We start from the raw sequence: 22,500 nt of genomic DNA on the forward strand, positions 1-22,500 counted from the left end.
GATAGTAAAGTTTTTATTGTGTCATAAAAAAGGAATACAGATAGACAATATGCTATTGCGATTGATCATATTGATTAAATAATAAGTAGCCTAAGTGAATAAATTAAAAACATATAAGTGAATACAAAACAGATAGCTCTATCCTTTTTAATTGCAGCAGACATACCGGAATCAGCTATCTACTAGAGAAGGCAGTGGTAACGCAGAGAATAGGCAACTATGTAGTCCTATCATTTGCACTCACTTTATAGTGTGTATTTCACTACAGCAAGCCTCGTATATTAGAGTAGATATCGATATTGAGAGCAGTTTTTAATATGAACACCTTAAATATACCTTATACTTATACCCAAACAACTGATGGTTGTAAATTCAAAGAAATTTATTTTATACACAGAATTTCATTTACCATGTCGTGTTCATAAGGATCTATCGGTTCAGTCATTTTCTGCCTCTTGGGTTTAGGTGGAGCAGTATTATCTCCTGAATCCGTGCTTGTTCTTGGTTCATCTGACAACGCATGCTACGAATAAAAACAGAGAAAATATATTACAAAAAAACGTAAAAAGTTATAACTGGAATCGATTAAAGGAAAATAGAAGCTTTCAAACTATAATTGTTGTAGCAGCAATTATAATGAGCAAAATAGTTATTTTTTTAATAAACATGGTGGTTCTTCAACTTTTCATGAAAGTGGCAATTCCAAGCTGCCGAAAATCGCCGTGACTTATTGAAAGTCGCACTATATTTCGGCAACTGCATTTTTGGCGAGGATTTTTTCCTAGACGTGATGCCATGTTCTGCGATGGGATTTATAAGCATTAATAAGGACGACGAAACAAAGTTCAAAGCATATTATCGGTCGTGTGAACAGTTTTATGTATCTTGCGTAGTATCATGGGACCAGTCAGAACGGAAGATGGGTGACGCATTAGAAATAATGAAGAGATTGTCAATTTTATGGGACCAGAAGATATTGTGTGAGTTATCAAGGCGCAACGGTTAAGGTAGTTGGGGCATGGAATGGTGGGAATGGAGAGTTGCAGGTTACCGCATAGTTTATTGAAAGGCAATATGATTGGTACACGTAGAAGAGGAAGGCCCTGGAGGAGATGGCTGGAGGATGTGAGGGCCGATTTGCGTGTTTAGGGCCTCCAAAGATGGGAGAATGTGGCGTAGAGGAGAGAGGATTGGAGGATAATTGGCCAAGGTCCACATCGGACTGTAGCGCCAATGAAAGTAAGTAAGTAGTTTTATATTATAGTAAATTTTATAGAAAAGGACTTTAAAGTGACTCATGCAATCAAGTGTAGGTTTCACTAGACCAGTTTCACTAGCGGAAAAAGTAGCACTGACTTTGAGGTAATTAATTAATTTGTATAATATTAGTGAAATAGAGTGATAAATTTAAAAGTTATCACAAGAGTTTCTAAGTAAATTACATATTTACATACACAAATTTAAAAGTAACACATATCATGGTATATGAAATAACACTCTAGTTCAAACTTAAACAACTTCAATTGAGATATTATTTATTAACAGTATTAAACAGTTTCAATGAAAGCTTGAACGGTGAAAATGAAACTGACAAAAATCAACTGAATTAGATGAAGTAAAGATTATTAACTAAAAAGCAAATTAAATAAAAAGGCTTGACAATAAGTTTTTCATGATGATTTGCAATTCACTTATCAATAAGCCTACTAAAAGATCAATCAAAATAAATTATCAATAGTTGAAGATCAACAATGTCAGACAATGAATTTATAAGTTGAATGAAGACGAGATGATGGAATGGGAAAAATTGTTCACAATGTGTACGCTCTGTGTCCAGTTTCTATCATAAATTGTTCCATCACGTGATTAGTGCAAAATGTTCCCATGGAACGCCATTTCATAATTGTTGGTTCAAGCTTTTGGCGCGCACTTATAAAGTTGATTTACTCCAAAATGTGTTGTTTACTAGCTGCGTGAATGAAGAAAGGCTGTTTTACAAGCTTACAGTCTAGAAAAGTGTGCATTTATTTCATTCCATTACTCTCAAATTTTCTATAGAGAAAAACTCATTTAACAAATCAAACATCATTTTGTTGGTTATGTATTCTATGGCTATGCTATGGTAAACAAACAAGCTATCAGCGCATGTGCAGAGAAGCAAGCAGACTACAATTCAATCGACCAATGAGAGCTCTGATCGTTTGAACTGTAACAATTAGGAGCTTCTCTTTGTCTCAGAAACAGAGTAACGGCCAGCAACAGTCACAGTTATAGCATCGTTATTCAAAAGTATTCTTTGAGTATCTATAGTGAGGTCCACGTTATAATGGTAGTGTACGATTTGCAATGGTGTTGCTATCCTTGTCTCGTTCAACAAATGTAAAAGAGTTGGGGGTTAGTTTTTATTTAGTATATATTTAATAATGTTCTATTAGGATAGGTTAGGTTTTTGCTTTAAAATTGCAATATGCTAGAAGGGGCTAGGGTCTAGGTGGAGTTATGTTTTTTGATGTTTCAAAGCACAGAATTACAAGGAGTTTTATAGGAGTTTTCTCTGTTTCAAAGGTAAAAGGATAGGTTAGGCGGTTGGGATTTTGCTTTGAATCACATGTTTGTGAACATGTTCATGAAATGGAACTGGTTTCTGGTACAGAATCTGTCAAAATTCCATGGGACGCGGAATTTTTTACCTGGTAAATTATGAATCGGACAATTTACCACATTCTATGTACCCAGAACGGGCTCAATGTAACATGTATAATAATAGATGGATTGTAGTATAAATAATGTAGTAGAAAATAGTGAGTAAGCTACCTTTCTAGCACCGTGAGTTTCCTTCTTGTCTGTATGAGTCACCATTTGGCTAGATGACGCTTGACTATAGTCAATCTGTGACGATTCCTGAGTGGGACTTTCTTTCTTTACTTTTAACGAGCTTTCTTCTATCTTAACATCTGACTGCGCAACATCAATCTGTAAATACAAACATTCTCATTCAAACGTATCTCACAGAAGACAAAATAAAAGAAGAAAACATAATTTCAAAGATGAATGTTTGAAAAAATACAATGAAAATAAATACAGTACATTAATAAAAAATAAATACATTGAAAAATACCGCATTTAATACGGTATTGATCAATTACATTAGTTCAAATGCATCCAACACATTTGCATTCTTAGTTCTATCTTCACATTTTAGTCGAATTTCATATTGGTTCATCAAACTACAAATGATAGAACAAATTGTTTCCTACTTTCATAAATTTTAATCCTTCTAATTTTAATAATGTTCTAGTTATTTAGTTGAATTTCTAGTCTGATCAATCTTTGGAGAATGAGAATGATGTTAAAAATAGTGATTCACTTTCAGAGATGATAATAGGTTGTTGCGTCTTCGCAAATATTGAGATGCTTTAAAAAGGGAAGGTGACTGAGATCATCAATTAACTGATTAATTTACTCACATTCGATGCTGTGTTGCAGTCAGCTGTAGTCTCCTCATCGTCGTTTTTCTCGATTTTAATAGTAGGTTTAGGATCGGCCATTTCCTTTGGATTGTACATGGTCCAAACCAATTAGATCACTATGAAGAGAAATAAATAAGTTTGAATATAACCACGTTATTTCTCAGTACAGAAAGAATCGCTTTACAATAAATCAAGAAAAACTAATGGTGGTTAAGAATTGATGAAAACATTTCGATTATATGCATGATTAATCATCATCAATGCTGAGTAAATACAATTTTTACAATATAACTAAACAGAAAACCGAGCACAACTCATGAATTATAAATTTCACACATTCTGATTGAATTTAACAGATTAAAGTTCTCATTGAGAATGACAACAGTACATCACAGTTAAGGGCAATAAGGGTAATATAATAGATCATGTACAAAAATTCATCTTTCTGAAGGGTTATTCAAGCACGTTCAAGCGAAGCTGCATTATGATATTGATATCCTCTAGGAAGAAAACCATGGAATGAAAAATAATAAACATTTAATTTGCAATTAGAAGGCATACCAAGAGCGGCAGCATAATATGAGGAAAATCTTTAAATACTGTTGAATAACGTAGAGGTATATCAGCGAAAAATAATAAATCTAATCACTGCCTGCAATGTTTAATGGAATGTGAAAATAATGGATAGTTAATAAAACATGGAGAATTTTGTCTGATAGTTGTTAGTTTCTTTCTCTTCTGTAGTGATGCATGATAAAATAATTAATCAATAAGTTACATATTATATTCACATTAAATCCAAATAACGTTTTGAAGGCAACATACAATTCTATCAATAAACAAAATAAAGTTGACAAAAAAATACTATAAGGTTATCATTTGTAAAGTGAATGGATGATAAATAATATGAAAAATGTATGATGAAATTTTTGTTTTAGTACCTGCTATCTAAAATTTGTCTTTACACAGAGTAGTTGAACGAAGTAGTGTATAAATTTTCAGTTGCAAATATCAATCCAAGGTAGAACTGATTTCTCAAATTAGTAGCTCAGAAACAAGATTAATCTCTGTGTAGGCCTACAAGTCGCAACTGACAAAAACAAACAATCAAAAATATAGATAAAATTAATGGTGTACCCTATAAATTATTATTATAACGAAATTTTTATCAGCATAATAATATTATTATTAAATTTATTTTGAATCAACATTGGGATAGGATAATAATTGTCAAAAATAGCACAAGAAATAATTAACTGCAATGTACAATCTTGATAAAGTGAAATGGACCAGATAATAAGATAATTTGTTATCAATCAATTGTTGCAATAGACAAGAGATAAATTTTTCTACAATGCAATGCATAAGCCAGTTGAGAAGACCAATAGTGAAATTTCTTCACAACAGGCTACGGAATTAATTGATTGAATTTATTGTAGATATACAACATATACCTCATAAGAGAGGCTTTTGTTATTCTAAGAATGTAAATAAAGTTATATTATTATTATGAAACCTTTATTTCTTCCTGGATTGAAAGGTTCCTATTCAATAATGTTATATTTATATACGGCTGACAAATATCAATCAGTTATATATTAAAAAAAAATTATTGAAGCAAAAATGAAAAAAAATTAGGATATTCAATCCCATAATAACGCTCATCTTACCAGGTAAATGAAATGGGTAAAACGAGTGAATGAATGCAAGAGGTGAAATATTTGAAATAATACATGTTAGCTGAATCTACTACTACTTATGATTCAGTGACAATCGAAATTGAAGATCAATAGGTAGATCTCCAGTTAAATACTCCAGATATTTCGCAATGATTTCTCCTATACCATGAAAATTAATGTATTGTTCTAATTGAAAGAAATAAAGAATTGCGAAATATAACTAAAATAAACCTGACTTCAGCAAGTGGAGTAGAGCCAAGGAAGACTGGAAAAATCCCTACTTGAAAAAATCTATAACTTGAATACTATTTCATTTTTGATCCATGCTCTTTGAAATGCAGAATATGGTACAATATTTTGAAGATTGAAAGTGGAAATAATTTACTCACTAGTTAGTAGTCAGTACCAACTTTTTGCTAGATTGATTGAATAAGGTAAAGGCAAATAAAAGGCACGGTATTTTATACTTCTAAGTTACCGTCTAAGTTACTAGTTTATATTATCTAATTAGTCTAAAGATGGTAACACAACAAAGTAAAACGATCGTCTGTGTCAATCTTAAATCAATCATTATCAAGCTTGAAACATAAGAGTACCATATTCTGTAATTAAATTGCGGTGAATATGTTGAATTATTCAGTAAATAGACACCTCTGAAGCGTCCTTATAATACCACACAGACATTCTATGTCGCCACACACAGGCAATAGTACATCAAGTGAACGGTATTAAGATAATTTCACCCTTGAGATTTGACAAACTTATAATAATGCAAAGAAAATATCAATGACTGGACAGTAAAAAAAACATAAATCAAAAGTAAAACAAGATTGTGTTATCTGAAAATTAGTATATCTCGAAAAAAAAGTGGGGGTCTTCTTCCAAATCATATCTCGTTTAAACTTTGAAATCGCTCTGTAAAAGAAAAGCTTGCATTAGATTTATTTCATCAATATTCAACACAGCTGCCTCAATCCATAAAACAATATCCTTGATAATATCTTGTTCCATATAGGCTATCGTCAAAATTGTTAAGGATTCATACACCAACTACCAAAAAAATAAAACCATAAATAGGTTGCAAAACATTTTTAATATCTCTTACATACATTCTCTCATCTGAATTTTTACTGAAAACAACACGTGCATTTTCAAAGATGTGTGCACCTATTGGATAAATACTGTTCCATTCTATTCTCACCTAGTCGATGACTGGTTATACAGTTATACATCATACTTCATAACATATAATACATGTCAATTAATACCTGTATGGCTTCATAGAGAAAATCATATATTATAATTTTGATAAATAATTATATAAAAATAATAACGGTATTACTCAATTTATGATATGCGACTTCGACTGGTGGATTAGAAAAAAATATAAGGCTGAAAATATCTGCCCAAAATCGGAAATCGGCCTGGCAATAAGAGAATAGTAAACAGTAGATAGATATACGAGGAGTACAATAATACTAATAATATTAATCAGTAACTTATTATACAAAATACTATTGAATTTTCATAAGAGAATATTCGTTTGGCTTTTTGTTGGTGGGGACCTTCTAGTCTCATCTAGTCTGAATATAATCCAAGTCGTCAATGAGCTTCACGACTGTTATACGCAATATCTCATGCGCAATTTAGTTTCAATGACAATTTGTGAAGTAGGTTCAACTATATTAAATTAAACGCCACTTTAATGTCCCATAATGATATTGATAAAGTTTACAATCAATGTCCTAAAGATATTATCAATACCACAATATTGGAACACATATTTTCATAGTTACTGAAAAAGCCTATCTAATATTTTGTAAAATATAGACCACTGTAGTATTTTGTTACCCGAAACACGTTGAAAAATATTGTGCACTGGAATTCAAAATATTTATGGTAATAAACTGTTCAATTGATCATTTGGTATTGTCAGTAAGTTAATCGGTCTTAAATACAAATCAAGTAACAAAATGTGGTTTCCTTTGTCAATTTTGAAAAAAATGGTTACTCATTTATGTCTAAATCCAACTCATTAAATGTAGATCCAGATCTACTGAGATTATGCTCACATCAGTCTGTGACTTCAATTCAATTTTAACAAAATCAAAGTTTCTATAAAACTATGAAATCCTTCATCATAATAATTGAACATCGCGAAATGTTTTAAAACTAATTTAGATGACCCATCCACTCATTGCTAGCAAGGTTATGTTAGGCTAGGTGGGCTTGTTAGCGAGCGCTACGGTACCGTGCCGACAATTTCAAGTACCTCACCTAATGATATCCAAAAATGTTTTTCAAACTTGAACTTCCAACCAAATAAATTTTTCTTCAAATAAAGGTAAGCGATGCAAAAATAAAAATCAAAATATCAAATGTATTACTTGAAACAATAATTTCAAGAAAACACGTTCATCTTCACTGCCACTTCAACCATAACACAAAATATTAAATAATAAAATCAATTATATGAAGAAATAGAATAAAAACCACACTAATGAAAAAACTCATTGCATTATGTAGTGTTAAAACTAATTCCAAAGATCGAAAATCAATTCATCGAAGGAACAAACAAAAAATAAAACGAATGAATAAAAAGTTGAAGATGTTATTCTTCTAGACCATAGAAGACGAAAAATGTAATAAGATACAGAATCAAACTGAAATCTATTATCAAATCATACTTTCATAATGTTCTCAAGTGCTATCATTCTAAACGGTATCGTGTTTTCCAGCCTTCATTCATACTAACAAGATGGAATTCCAATTAATATTTCTCTCAAACAAGAGAAGTAAAAATAAGATCTTCTTAATTTAAAATGCATTTCAATTATTTATAAGAGATGTGAAATATTAAAATAATGAAAATTAGTTGAATATAAATAAAATATTTGAAGACATAGTACAGTATACTAACCTCAACAAAATGGGCGACGATTCGACAACGGAATACTGGCACCATCAAAAGTCATTTTTAAAATGAAAACACAAATTGTAACCCAAATCCTACCCTTTACAAATTCATTTTACAATTTTTACTGTAAACTCCACACAACAGAATGTATATTATTCAAGGTTAATGGCGATTCACACAGACACATAAATAAGTATGTAAACACAAAATAATGTAGTGTTGTAGATTTGTACGCCATAGCACAGAGGAAAGAAGCACTACCAGACTTCTAGACGAGTTATCAGAGATAGCGCCAGCATCGAAACCTTAGTTCTAATAGACGCGGGCATCAGTAGCGCTAGTGAAGGAAACTTAGTTACTGATGAAAGCGCCTGGAGCGCTATAGTGATGTCCACATTATAATGGCAATGTGTTATTATCAATGTGTTATATCAAAGCAGATAGCTTTTTCCCGCTTTGTTCTGTTGCCAGATCGTCTTAAAACAATCCAATCGAACGGCCGAATGGATCGGTTGAATACGGTTCCAGTGGACGGTTACCCTAAAACGATTCTTCTATAGTGAGGTCCACGTTATAATGGCAGTAGATAAAGATAGAAAAATAGCGATTCCGATTCTCTGCATAATTTAATTATATTTCTACACTGTCAAAAACATACTTGGAGTCGTTGTGGACCTAGAAAAAGATAGTACTACCGGCTTTGTTGAATGATAGACAAGGATAGCAAAACCAAAGTTGATCAAATACTGTCATTATAACGTGGACCTCACTATAGGCTATATTTATACATATTTATCGAGACCGCATGTCACTGGAATTAATGAACGAAACTTCAAATTATACTGTACCTCTATTGATGATGATGATTCTTCTTTCTCAACACGCTTGATATGTAATATGTGTATAGAATTTCTTGAAAAAATAAAAAATTCATTCCCCACATTTCATTCTGGATGTTAATTCATTCTGGTAGTAGTGAATCTTGAGAGTCGTCAAACTAGTCTACTTGGGTTCATTTCGCTTCCATTATCTATATCCAGGGATTCCACTATCCATAAAAAGAAGCTCCCACTTTACCCTCTGCTTCTGGTCTAAAGCACAGGAAGGAAGAAAGAATTCTCTGGAAGGAGAGGGATGGTCGAGCCTTCTCTGGAGAGAGAGGGAAATTCTCTGAAAGTTTGAGCCATCATTTTAGGGGCAAGCCACTCCTCCCTTCCCGATTGGCTCCACTTAAACCCAGTCTTCTAGAACTTAAAATAGCTTGACTGTACATCCTGTTTAGAATTGGAGGCTTTGACTGTACTTCTTGGATCAGGGATGGCTTGAACGGACTGTACATCCGGTTCAGAATCGGAGGCCTTTATAACCATACCCTTGGCTACTCGATGAATGAAATTCAATTGAAAACTGTGGAGCTCAGTTTAATGTAATGACAACTTACGGCCGTTAAATTTAATAGCATTCACGTATATTCGACTCTGAAACTCTGATTATGATGACGCAATTCCACTAAGAATAGGAATCTAAAGCTGGTTTTACACCAAAGTTATTTACAAAATGTTAATAACGTATTCCTTATAGATTCTATTAGATTGAATGGAACTTGACAAACACATATGTTCATCATGTGTATGATAAGTTATGTTTAATCTAATAGAATCTATAAGGATCAAGTTATTAGCATTTTGTTAATAACTTTGGTGTAAACCCAGCTTAAGAAAAATCATTGATAACAGTTATTATTTAATCATAGATTAAAATACAGTAATTTATTACTGGTTATTACTGTAATCATAGATTGTAGTTGTTATCATTTAATCATAGAATAAATTTCTGTAATTTATTATTGGTTATTACTGTAATCATAGATTACAGTTATTATTTAATCATAGATAAGATTACTGTAATTTATTACTGGTTATTACTGTAATCATAGTTATTATTTATCTCCAGTTGGTATACTTCTACGATAGTTTTCAATCACTTACATGATTGTACGATAATATGATAATTCTTTCATCATATGAAGAAGGTAACGGTACAAAAAAGGCGCTGAAAGTTAACCATTAGTAAATTTTACTCACTTTCCAGTTTTCTTCCAAAAACTAATTAGATTGTCATGAATGAAACTCTCCCATTTTAGATTAAGAAAAACAAACTTGCTATGCTTCTGATTAACTAGTAGAGAGCAATAAAATGATTAAAATAGATAACTAAAATATGAAATTCTGACTATTGGCAGTAAAATGATCATTTCTTTGTCTCTGCATCCATAGAAAAAAGAGTGAAACGTAGTTTCATTCCAAAAAGTAAACGAAATAAAGTTGCTAACACTAAGAAAATAAATTCCAACACTACAATATACATAATTCTATTGCATATGATCACATATTATTACTTATTGAAAAAGAGCGCTTAATCTCATCATGCTCTCTCTTCTTTTTATGATCCCTTTCTGTTTTCTACTAATTGACCGAAGCGAAGCTGAGGTCTTAGTTTCGGCTTTTGTCCGTTTGTTTGTTTGTACCGCAGTTACAGTCGCAGTTATTGTCCGATTTGGATGAAATTTGGTATACAAGTTCTTTGAAACAAGGCGCAGAAACGTATGTGTACCGATTTTTGCTAAGACCTCCGGTTTTAATATAAACTGAATATGAATTGTGTCATTCTAAAATGTGCTGTATTGAACGAATGGTATCATTGGAATGCTATTGATAGAGGACAAGAGTTGTCAGCGGTGAACCTTGAAACGTCTGAGCCGCTCCAAATCATACTGTATTTATTTATTGAAGAAAACTTCTCACTTGATTGCACCCATTTCTTCTTCCCTTTTCAACACGATATTTCCCTGTTTCATATACCAACATTAAGTTGGCTCTCCACTAAAATATTTTTGAAATCTCTCAACGCCATCGTTTTGAGCTCGTTTTGAGCTGATTTGAGCAACTTTTATTTCGTTTTGAGCACCCACCGTTTTTGAGATATGACGTCTCAAAAATTGGAGAGCCAACTTAATGCCAGCTATCCACTTTTCGAAATCGAAAAACTAAACACGCCATCGTTTTGAGCTGATTTGAGCAACTTTTGTTTCGTTTTGAGCACCCACCGTTTTCGAGATATGACGTTTCAAAAATTGGAGAGCAGCTCTCCACTTTTCGAAATCGAAAAAACAAACATGCCATCATTTTGAGCTCGTTTTGAGCTGATTTGAGCAACTTTTATTTCGTTTTGAGCACCCACCGTTTTTGAGATATGACGTCTCAAAAAGTGGAGAGCAAACTTAATGCCAGCTCTCCACTTTTCGGAATCAAAAAAGTGAACACGCCATCGTTTTGAGCTGATTTGAGCAACTTTTATTTTGTTTTGAGCACCCACCGTTTTCGAGATATGACATCTCAAAAATTGGAGAGCCGACTTAATGCCAGCTCTCCACTTTTTAAAATCGAAAAAGTAAACACGCCATCGTTTTGAGCTCGTTTTGAGCTGATTTGAGCAACTTTTATTTTGTTTTGAGCACCCACCGTTTTCGAGATATGATGTCTCAAAAATTGGAGAGCCAACTTAATGCCAGCTCTCCACTTTTTGAAATCGAAAAAGTAAACACACCATCGTTTTGAGCTCGTTTTGAGCTGATTTGAGCAACTTTTATTTCGTTTTGAGCACCCACAGTTTTTGAGATATGACGTCTCGAAAATTGGAGAGCTAACTTAATGCTAACTATATGGTAAATCAAAAAATCAATTATAACTCCTGAACTAGAGTTGCTCAAAACGTGGAAACCTGCACAAGTGTAAAGGTCTATGAGAAGCTACTCTCAGCAGAAATTGACGTTTTGAGCCATCACAGTTCTCAAGTAATTCCCATTCATAGTAGGTTTCATGTACTAAACAGTAAATCAAAAAATCAATTATAACTCCTGAACTAGAGGTGCTCAAAACGTGGAAACCTGCACAAGAGTGGAGGTCTATGAGGAGCTACTCTTAGCAGAAATTGACGTTTTGAGCCATCACAGTTCTCAAGTATTTCCCACTCATAGTATGTACCATGTACTATATGGTAAATCAAAAAATCAATTAAAACTCATAAACCAGAGGTGCTCATAACGTGGAAACCTGCACAAGAGTGAAGGTCCATGAGAAATGAGAAGCTACTCTCAGCAGAAATTGACGTTTTGAGCCATCACAGTTCTCAAGTAATTCCCACTCATAGTAAGTACCATGTACTATATGGTAAATTAAAAAATCAATTATAACTCCTGAACCAGAGGTGCTCAAAACGTGTAAACCTGCACAAGAGTAGAGGTCTATGAGTAGCTACTCTCAGCAGGCATTGACGTTTTGAGCCATCACAGTTCTCAAGTAATTCCCACTCATAGTATGTACCATGTACTATATGGTAAATCAAAAAGTCGATTTTTTTTTTTTTTTTTTTTTTTTTTTTTTTTTTAGATTACGTCCTAAAGACTCCAGTCCTGGAGTATAAGACAAGTCATGTTATTACATAATAATTCTAACACTAAGTAGTTCAACCTAGTTTAGGTTTGAAAGGAATTCTTGTACACTATAAAAAGCTTTATCAACTAAATATTTTTTCATTTGTTTTTTGAAAATCTTCAAATCATAATTACTTTTCAAGATTTGAGGTAGCTTGTTATAAAATTTCCTACCAATATAATCTGGTTTTTGTTCAAATAACCTACTATTGTGACCCATTATATGATAATCTGCTCTGTTTCGCGTATTATACTCATGAACATCTGAATTCTGGATCACACCACTCTTTTTCACATGCATTACAACTTCATATACATACAAAGATGGCACAGTTAATAGACCAAGCTTTTTAAATAAAGGCCTACAAGAGTCTAACCTATTCACTTTCTCTATACATCTGAGTGCCTTCTTTTGAATCTTAAACACTCTGTCCATATTTTGTTGAGATGAATTACCCCATACTAAAATAGCATACCTAATATGAGATAGTATAAGTCCATGGTAAGCAGTTAACAGTAGTTTTTTATCATTCAGCCTAGCAATCTGCCGCAGGACAAATACCCCAGATGATATCTTATTACATATCCTCTCAATGTAAGGATGCCATGTTAATTTCCTATCCAATAAAATTCCCAAGAATGCTACTTTCTCTTCTTGGTCTAATTCATTTTCCTCTACAAACACATTTATTTCTCTATCCTCTACTGAATTATATTTACTTTTGAATTGTAGGAATTGACATTTCTTACTATTTATTGTTAATTGCCTTGACTTCAAGAATTGGACAATTGACTGTACTCCAGTAAAAGCATTTATTTCTAGACTATCTAATAAATAATTGTTAAAGATAAGCGATGTGTCATCAGCAAACAACAGAGCTCTGTGATCTTTTAACTCTTTTGGTAATTGGTTCACATACAACAGAAACAGTAAGGGACCCAGAATTGAGCCTTGAGGTACTCCAGCCTGGACCTCCAGTTTTTGAGATTTAATTTTTACTATTTCATTCCCATCCACCTTGGTAAGCTCAACACACTGGTTTCTACCTATGAGATATGATTCAAACCATTTTAGTTCTATACCATTCACACCTACAGTTTTTAGTATTTCCAATAATATTCTATGGTTCACACAATCAAAAGCTTTGGATAAATCAAGAAATATTGCGGCTGCCTTCTCACCTGAATCTATTATATCTATTAGTCTTTCAACAAGGGATACTATTGCAGTCTTAGTAGATTTCCCTTTCTGGAACCCATGCTGTTCATCACATATGAAATTAATTTCTTCCAGGTGCATCAATAACCTATTTAAAACTACTCTTTCAAAAATTTTACTTATTACATTTAGAATACTAATGGGTCTATAATTTCCAACTCTTTCAGAATCACCGCTCTTGAAAATTGGCAAAATTTTTCCTTGTTTCAGATCATCAGGGAAAATACCCTGCTCTAGTGAAGTATTAAGGAGATGCAATAAAGGGTCCAGTAATTCATTTTCACATTCTTTTAAAATTTTGCTTGAGACCCCATCCAATCCTACTGTTTTTTTATTATTCAAACTCATTACTCCAACTTATTATTCCATTACATATTATTCCATTCTGTTTTTTTATTATTCAAACTCATTACTCCAACTTATTACTCCAACAAACTTATTATTCAAACTCACATTATAACTCCTAAACCAGAGGTGCTCAAAACGTGTAAACCTGCACAAGAGTAGAGGTCTATGAGAAGCTACTCTCAGCAGAAATTGACGTTTTGAGCCATCACAGTTCTCAAGTAATTCCCACTCATAGTATGTACCATGTACTATATGGTGAATCAAAAAATCAATTATAACTCCTAAACCAGAGGTGCGCAAAACGTGGAAACCTGCACAAGAGTAGAGGTCTATGAGAAGTAACATTCAGCAGAAATTGACGTTTTGAGCCATTACAGTTCTCAAGTAATTCCAACTCATAGTATGTACCATTTACTATATGGTAAATCAAAAAATCAATTGAAACTCCTGAACCAGAGGTGCTCAAAACGTGGAAACCTGCACAGGATAAGAGGTCTATGAGAAGCTACTCTCAGCAGAAATTGACGTTTTGAGCCATCACAGTTCTCAAGTAATTCCCATTCATAGTATGTTTCATTTACTAAAAAGTAAATCAAAAAATCAATTATAACTCCTGAACTAGAGGTGCTCAAAACGTGGAAACCTGCACAAGAGTGAAGGTCTATGAGGAGCTACTCTCAGCAGAAATTGACGTTTTGAGCCATCACAGTTCTCAAGTATTTCCCACTCATAGTATGTATCATGTACTATATGGTAAATCAAAAAATCAATCATAACTTCTAAACCAGAGTTGCTCAAAACGTGTAAACCTGCACAAGAGTAGAGGTCTATGAGTAGCTACTCTCAGCAGGCATTGACGTTTTGAGCCATCACAGTTCTCAAGTAATTCCCACTCATAGTATGTACCATGTACTATATGGTAAATCAAAAAATCAATTGAAACTCCTGAACCAGAGGTGTTCAAACGTGGAAACCTGCACAAGAGTAGAGGTCTATGAGAAGTAACTTTCAGCAGAAATTGACGTTTTGAGCCATCACAGTTCTCAAGTAATTCCCACTCATAGTATGTACCATGTACTATATGGTAAATCAAAAAATCAATTATAACTCCTAAACCAGAGGTGCTCAAAACGTGTAAACATGCACAAGAGTAGAGGACTATGAGAAGCTACTCTCAGCAGAAATTGACGTTTTGAGCCATCACAGTTCTCAAGTAATTTCCACTCATAGTATGTACCATGTACTTTATGGTAAATCAAAAAATCAATTATTACTCCTAAACCAGAGGTGCTCAAAACGTGGAAACCTGCACAAGAGTAGAGGTCTATGAGTAGCTACTCTCAGCAGAAATGACGTTTTGAGCCATTACAGTTCTCAAGTAATTCCCATTCATAGTATGTTTCATGTACTACACAGTAAATCAAAAAATCAATCATAACTTCTAAACCAGAGTTGCTCAAAACGTGTAAACATGCACAAGAGTAGAGGTCTATGAGAAGTAACATTCAGCAAAAATTGACGTTTCGAGCCATCACAGTTCTCAAGTAATTCCCACTCATAGTATGTATCATGTACTATATGGTAAATCAAAAAATCAATCTTAACTCCTAAACCAGAGGTGCTCAAAACGTGGAAACCTGCACAAGAGTAGAGGTCTATGAGAAGTAACATTCAGCAAAAATTGACGTTTCGAGCCATCACAGTTCTCAAGTAATTCCCACTCATAGTATGTATCATGTACTATATGGTAAATCAAAAAATCAATCTTAACTCCTAAACCAGAGGTGCTCAAAACGTGGAAACCTGCACAAGAGTAGAGGTCTATGAGAAGTAACATTCAGCAGAAATTGACGTTTTGAGCCATCACAGTTCTCAAGTATTTCCCACTCATATTATGTGTCCTGTACTATATGGTAAATCAAAAAACCAATTATAACTCCTGAACTAGAGGTGCTCAAAACGTGGAAACCTGCTCAAGAGTAGAGGTCCATGAGAAGCTTCTCTCAGCAGAAATTGACGTTTTAGCCATCACAGTTCTCAAGTAATTCCCACTCATAGTATGTACCATGTACTTTATGGTAAATCAAAAAATCAATTATAACTCCTAAACCAGAGGTGCTCAAAACGTGGAAACCTGCACAAGAGTAGAGGTCTATGAGAAGTAACATTCAGCAGAAATTGACGTTTCGAACCATCACAGTTCTCAAGTAATTCCCACTCATAGTATGTACCATGTACTATATGGTAAATCAAAAAACCAATTATAACTCCTGAACTAGAGGTGCTCAAAACGTGGAAACCTGCACAACATTCGTTCTTCCAAGGATGAATCATCCTTTTAATGTCGTTCAGCGTGATTTCCAAAGGATGAGACGTAGTGCAATTGAATTTTTATATCATAAACCTATTTTTTTCCAAATTTCGTGGAAATCGTTAGAGCCGCTTTCGAGATCTGTCGAACATAAATTACCAGATATAAAAATTAATAACTAGAGCTCTTTTAAAATAATAGGATATGGGAACAGGAAAATCATTCACACTTCGAAACCAGTGGGACTCAGAACGTGAATACATGCATATGGGTATATTCCAGGAGAAGTTACTATTAATAGTTGGATTCAGCAAATTATTATGCCTCCTGCTTCCTCTTTTTCTTAGTTTGTCTAACTTTTCCCTTCATTTTGAAAGAGGAAAATAGAAAAATATCATTTCTATAAACCATGATCTTCCAAAAATGTAACATATGTTCTTTTATATGGATTACCATTAAAATCTGTCCAGTGGGGAAAATGAAGTTTTGAATCAGATACTTCACAAGTTTTTCCCAACTGCTATTCATACATTGTATGTATCTTGTAGAAAATTCAAATGTTTTTTCTTTCTCTACATTGAAATTCTGGAAATGTATTTACTGGTATACCATATTGACTCGGCTTGTGAAGGTTTTGCCAATGCCAACTTCCTCTTTTTGGCATTGTTTCCAGGGACACCGTACATTATATTCTAATAATGTCACTCGAGGAGGTACCTTCACACTGTCCCCATATTTACAACATTTACATTATTTACAATATTTACAATCCAAATTCATTTACAAATTATGTATATTGTTATATTTCTTACTGTTACGATATTTGAAATTTTCTAGTAGATATCAATAGTGGTTCATTGTCAGTCGAATATTGTCAATGATACGATAGTCAATCATATCATTGTCAATGATAGATTAGGATAATGATTATAATAATAATAATCCCTAATCATCATAATTATAATTGCTGTAATAATAATATTATAATGATAATAATAGTAATTCAAGTATTCCACTACTATTTACAAAGAGTACAAACATGATTATTTTTCAAAGATTTTTATGATATAAGTTTTATATACATTTCCACAGTGCGTCCCTCTTCAGTTTGAAGCTGTGTGGAGGATGACTAGCACTCTTAACAAGAAAAATACATCAAGGCTTTATATTCCACAAAGCTGATATTGAGTTCAATAAGTGAAATAACTATGAAATGAGTAATAGGTAGTTATTAAAATGAAATAAGTAAATAAAGAAGAAGTTTTTCAGGAACTACAATGCTTAGAGTAAATAGAATAAAATGAATATCTATAAAAAAACTTATTTCATAATACTGTAGATAATTGAAGATTGATAATCAATAAGAGGTAGAGTTTATATATACATTTAAAAATTGAACACTTCCAATTTCAAATTATTATAATATCTGTTGAATAGAAACAGATACAACCTATCAGGAGAGAATCTGTTAATAGTATCGATAGGGTTCACCTTATCGTGAAAATTATAACAAATAATTACCTTTAAATATTACCTTTAAATGTAGGTGGTTATTTATGATAAATAATAATAATAGTAATGATAATACACATAATAATAATAATAATAATAATAATAATGATCGACAGAATTTATATCGTGTATATCAATGCAGAACAAGTGACTTTTCTGTTGGCACCGCATGGCTGACACTTATCTTTCAAGTCATCAAAGACTTGCCACTGATTGTTGTGGCGCCTGCAAAATGAAACAGTGTCCTACGGATTTCACACTTGTTCCACCTTGGTAGCCAATAACGCCACGTAAATGATAAATTTTATTTTTGATGTTCAATGTTTTTGGTACATCAAACAGATTCACATCTAGGTCACCCTTCTGAATATGACCTATCAGGTCGATAAGTAGGTTTGGACCTAGTGTGATGTTTGTTTGACATTGACAGTTCTCTCTTTTGTTATGATTTGAGCAGATCACACTTTGAGTATCTTCTAAAATTATTTCAATATCGTTCTGCATGTCAATGAAATTACCATGCTCAATAAAAAGGTCAAAATGATTTTTCACCTCTATTGTGCTGTAATCACAATTTTAACATGAGGAAGCGAAAACTGCTGAAGGGAGCTCAGTCATGACAGCATCCAGCATTTTGCTGACAGTGGAGACTGAATCTATTTGATAAAGACCTTGCACCAAAGGGGTTAATTCAAAATATTTTGCCAACAAAATAGCCCTTTTTTTATAAATTTGGGCACATATTCCCATTTTTATAATGGATTTTACAATTTCAGACATGTCAGTCTGTTTGGACATGAAATATTCATTATAATTTCTACTGTCACAAGCTGCGCTGCATAGTACTTGGCACAAAGAATCGAACATGCAGGTATTTGATGCGACTACTTTCTTGCCATCCAACATCCAAGGTTATAGCTTGGGATCATCTCCATTACGTAAAATGCCAATTGGAATAATTTTCCTTTGATCTGAAAGATCTATTATTCCCCATTCAGAAGACGGCTCTAGGTAGGAAGAACGAGGGCGTTTTCTCACAAGAGGAATATCATTTACCCCTCTCCAATTCTCCTCGCAGTTTAGCTCTTTCTTAAATTCATTGACTACATCCCGTGACTGTGTAAACATACCTTGACTCAACTTAGCTTTATCAGGTGAATAATCTTCAATTTTTTCAAGATTATGATATGTTGTCATTTCTTCACTCACTGTTTGAGGATTCATAATCTCACCTTCTTCATCACATTCATTCAAATAATTTTCTTCTTCATTCATTTCAATTGATTGGTGACATTCGTTTCTTTGGCGCAACTCTGTGGTCTCTCTCTTCAATTTCAATGAGCCATCAATGAATTTTATATGGCGAAACACAAATGTGTCAGCTCTTGTAGGAATCTCGTTAGCTTGAAAAACTTTGTTTTTTATTATGGAGAATTGGGTTTCTACTACTGAGCTTGATGCAGTTGAACCTCCATAACCAAAATGAGGTTGCATCAATGCAGTCCAAAGTGGGATGAGGTTTGATATTTTCAACAAATCCTCCACCACATTTGGGAGAAACTGTTGATTATTTCTGTCTCCCACATCATTTTTCTTATCCATAACTTTGTTCTCAGTTTCCATTACAAAATCCCGGAATGTTTTTGATGATTCTTGAGAAGGCAGTTTGAAATCAACTTCTTCGTTGTCATCAGCCATCCCGAAATCTGTTTCTGCTTCCTCATACGGAATATCTGATGGAGAAATTTTCTTCTGCAAATATATTTTTGCTTTCTCTGATTCTGTTGGTTGCCCATTAGGCAAGCTTCCTTCAGTCTCATAAAAAGCAACTGTAATGATTTTTCTTAAGACTTTTTTAAAATGACCAAGGTCACTTTCCTTAACAAGAAGGCAAATACATCTTATATAAAATACTTTTGTTCTTTTTATGGCTGTCTTGAGGCTTTTCCATCGTGATATGAGTTGTACGACATGTGCTACATCATTTCTAATGTAACAGCGTGGCTTGATGAATCAGTCCTGATCGGTTAAGATGAAAGCACAATTCTTCAAGTAGTCACTTAATGAATTGAATTGAGTGAACGCTTTTATACTTGAAGCAATTATAGCTAAAGACATGTCACAGACCACACAAGGGGGAATTACAGCACCATACTTCAACCAAGATGAGAGCCAGTAGGTTATTGATACTGTGTCATGTTTCTCACTAATCATATTTGACACAGAATATATTTTATTCTCTTTATTACTGTGGATTGTGATGTCGTAAAGTAGAATGCTCCTTGATTTCTCGCCATTGACCCTTTCAAATCCTCTCACTACACCTCCTGTAGCATCTATGCTAATCTGAGCATTATCTTTTGTTGCTGTTACATAATCATTATATATACGAATTTGTTGCGCACTGAAGTAATGACAGTGGAATCTATCGTAGGATACGTCTTGAATAACTCCTCTGTAAGGAGATTCATATTTCCCTCTACATAAGGCAACAATTGGATCGTCGTCCAAGTATTTTGAACGCTTGTACTGGGATTTTGCCACTCTTAGAGTATTCAGTGAGGGAATGTGAGGTGCTTCTGGATCATTCAATTCCATATCTTTATGCGCCATGTCCTTTTGAAGTTTTGTTGCACTGAATTGTGATTTTGAAACCTTCTTTCTATCGAATCCAGTCAGTTTTCTTTTTAGAATAGGATGTTTCTTTTTGTAGAAGCCTGTGTATTTCATCATTATTTCCAAATGATCAAATTCTCGTTTTGGCTCATCATATAATTTACCTTCCAAAATAGAATGACAGTAGGTACACTTTGCTTTGAAGTAGACAAATACATTTCCACTTGAATTTACACGATTACAAATGAATTTGAAGCAGCAAGGAATGCGCAAACTGTTGAATATTTTTTTATTTATCATGTTTGTCCATGTGTTGCGTTCTTCGACAGGGTTTTGATTTGCCTTCTCTGTGATAAACCCACTCTGGATAGAGTTGTAGCCATTCGTCTTTGCTTAGTAGTATGGAAAATTCCGTTTCCTACAGTTACGTTGAAAAGTGGCCATTGCTGCACTGATTACAGAACGCAAAGAATCACTTTTCCGCTCTAGTGCGGGAAAAATTTTTCTGCACTCCAGATTTGCAACATGGCAACGCAAAATACTTAGTAGGTTATATGGAGCAACAGTGCAGCAAAATCAAAATGAAGTTGGTAACAGTGAGTGGGCTGCTATAGTGAGCAGAGGTGCAACGAAGCACAACGCGCTAATTATTATTCATTATATATTATAACCAACGACAACGAGGACTTTAGGATTTTAGGATTAAGGTTTTTATCAATAATAAAATTACACAGAAAAACATTTGATGGATTTCAGGCAATTTTACCCATAATTACCCACTTTTCATATTCAATGGTAACTGTAGGAAAAACTTAATGTGAAATACGTGCGCAAAGTTCCTCTGCTGCACTCAAGAAACCATTCCGCCCTCGCCTACGGCTCGGGCGTAAACGTTTCTTTCGGTGCAGCAAACTGACACTTTGCGCACTAGTTGCACAAATAACTATTGTATCTTTCATTTCAATACTGTCATTATCAGAGAGACTGTCATCGTAATAATTTGTTGAGACACCGATCTCAGATGAATCAGTGTCATAGTTGTAGTCCTGTGGCCAGAACCGATCTCGCAGTCCATATCGGTTAGTCGTGAACCACAGATGAACTGTTTTTGGTGAAACGTTGTATACATTTGTTATTAAGGAACTCAATTCAGTCCAAAGAGAATCGTTTCTGGGTGGGATACTTTTCTATTGAAAAAATAGTTTCATTGTCATTCAGTAATTGGTGAATTTCATCGACCGGAACTGTACCCTGTTTTGGCATTTTGAATCAATTTCATATAATCGTCGTAGCCTATAGGCTATAGCCCAATCACACTCACCGTTGAGCTTTCAATGTTGAGCCTCTCAAGTGTGCGTTAGAGAACAAGGTAGGCTGAGAAATTGCTTTATCAGAACAGGAAAGACGTATGTATGCTCTGCTTCACTGCTCAACTCAGACTGAGACTGAAACTTATTGAATGCAATAGTTGCATAATAGTGGCATAGTTGCTGCAATCATCACAGAAGGGAGTGGGAGGGGAGCAATGAACATCTGCTTCTACAGCAGTGCTACCAACAAAAAAACTGGATGAAAAAAAATTTACCATGTAAGGCTCTATGCACAGTCGCGTTTTGAACGAGTGGAGCGACTCTCTGCTGGTTAGCCAATTTCAGTTCAGTCAATTTGTACTCAGCAATTTTCGCGGCTTGTAGAACTTGGCCATTGATGGGAGAGTTCTGATTTCGAATTCTCAATGTTTTTTGTAATACCGGACATCAGCAATTTTTTATGAGAATTACAATTATTGAAGGAATCAATTATTATTCATCGGCATTTATTACTTAAATTAATCGGTTGATAACTGATAACTATATTATGTTCATACAAACTTCTACTTCTTTTTTAAATACAATAAACCTCTAATATTATGAAACCAATCAAATAAATTGAAAGA

At 33.7% G+C, this 22,500-nt stretch overlaps 2 protein-coding genes across 3 annotated transcripts in view; one reads left to right on the forward strand and one right to left on the reverse strand.

Annotated features, from left to right (window-relative positions):
- The window catches only part of LOC111054525 (uncharacterized protein DDB_G0290685-like), a 38,777-nt gene extending 30,485 nt beyond the window's left edge, over window positions 1-8,292 (reverse strand). Inside the window, exons 1-5 of one of the 2 annotated variants that reach the window (XM_039442780.1) lie at window positions 8,070-8,292; window positions 4,412-4,560; window positions 3,468-3,586; window positions 2,815-2,973; window positions 410-523 (exon numbers count right to left, since the gene is read on the reverse strand). In XM_039442780.1, coding sequence (XP_039298714.1) covers window positions 410-523; window positions 2,815-2,973; window positions 3,468-3,566 — 372 coding nt within the window. In that variant the 5' untranslated portion in view covers window positions 3,567-3,586; window positions 4,412-4,560; window positions 8,070-8,292. The remainder of the gene's footprint in view (window positions 1-409; window positions 524-2,814; window positions 2,974-3,467; window positions 3,587-4,411; window positions 4,561-8,069) is intronic. The other variant, XM_039442779.1, reaches the window with a different exon arrangement.
- LOC111056987 (ubiquitin carboxyl-terminal hydrolase 33-like) overlaps window positions 1-22,500 on the forward strand; it is a 247,806-nt gene that overhangs the window by 161,751 nt on the left and 63,555 nt on the right. The window lies entirely within an intron of this gene.

The sequence above is a fragment of the Nilaparvata lugens genome, chromosome X (genome assembly GCF_014356525.2).
Source record: "Nilaparvata lugens isolate BPH chromosome X, ASM1435652v1, whole genome shotgun sequence".
Taxonomy (NCBI): Eukaryota; Metazoa; Arthropoda; class Insecta; order Hemiptera; family Delphacidae; genus Nilaparvata; species Nilaparvata lugens.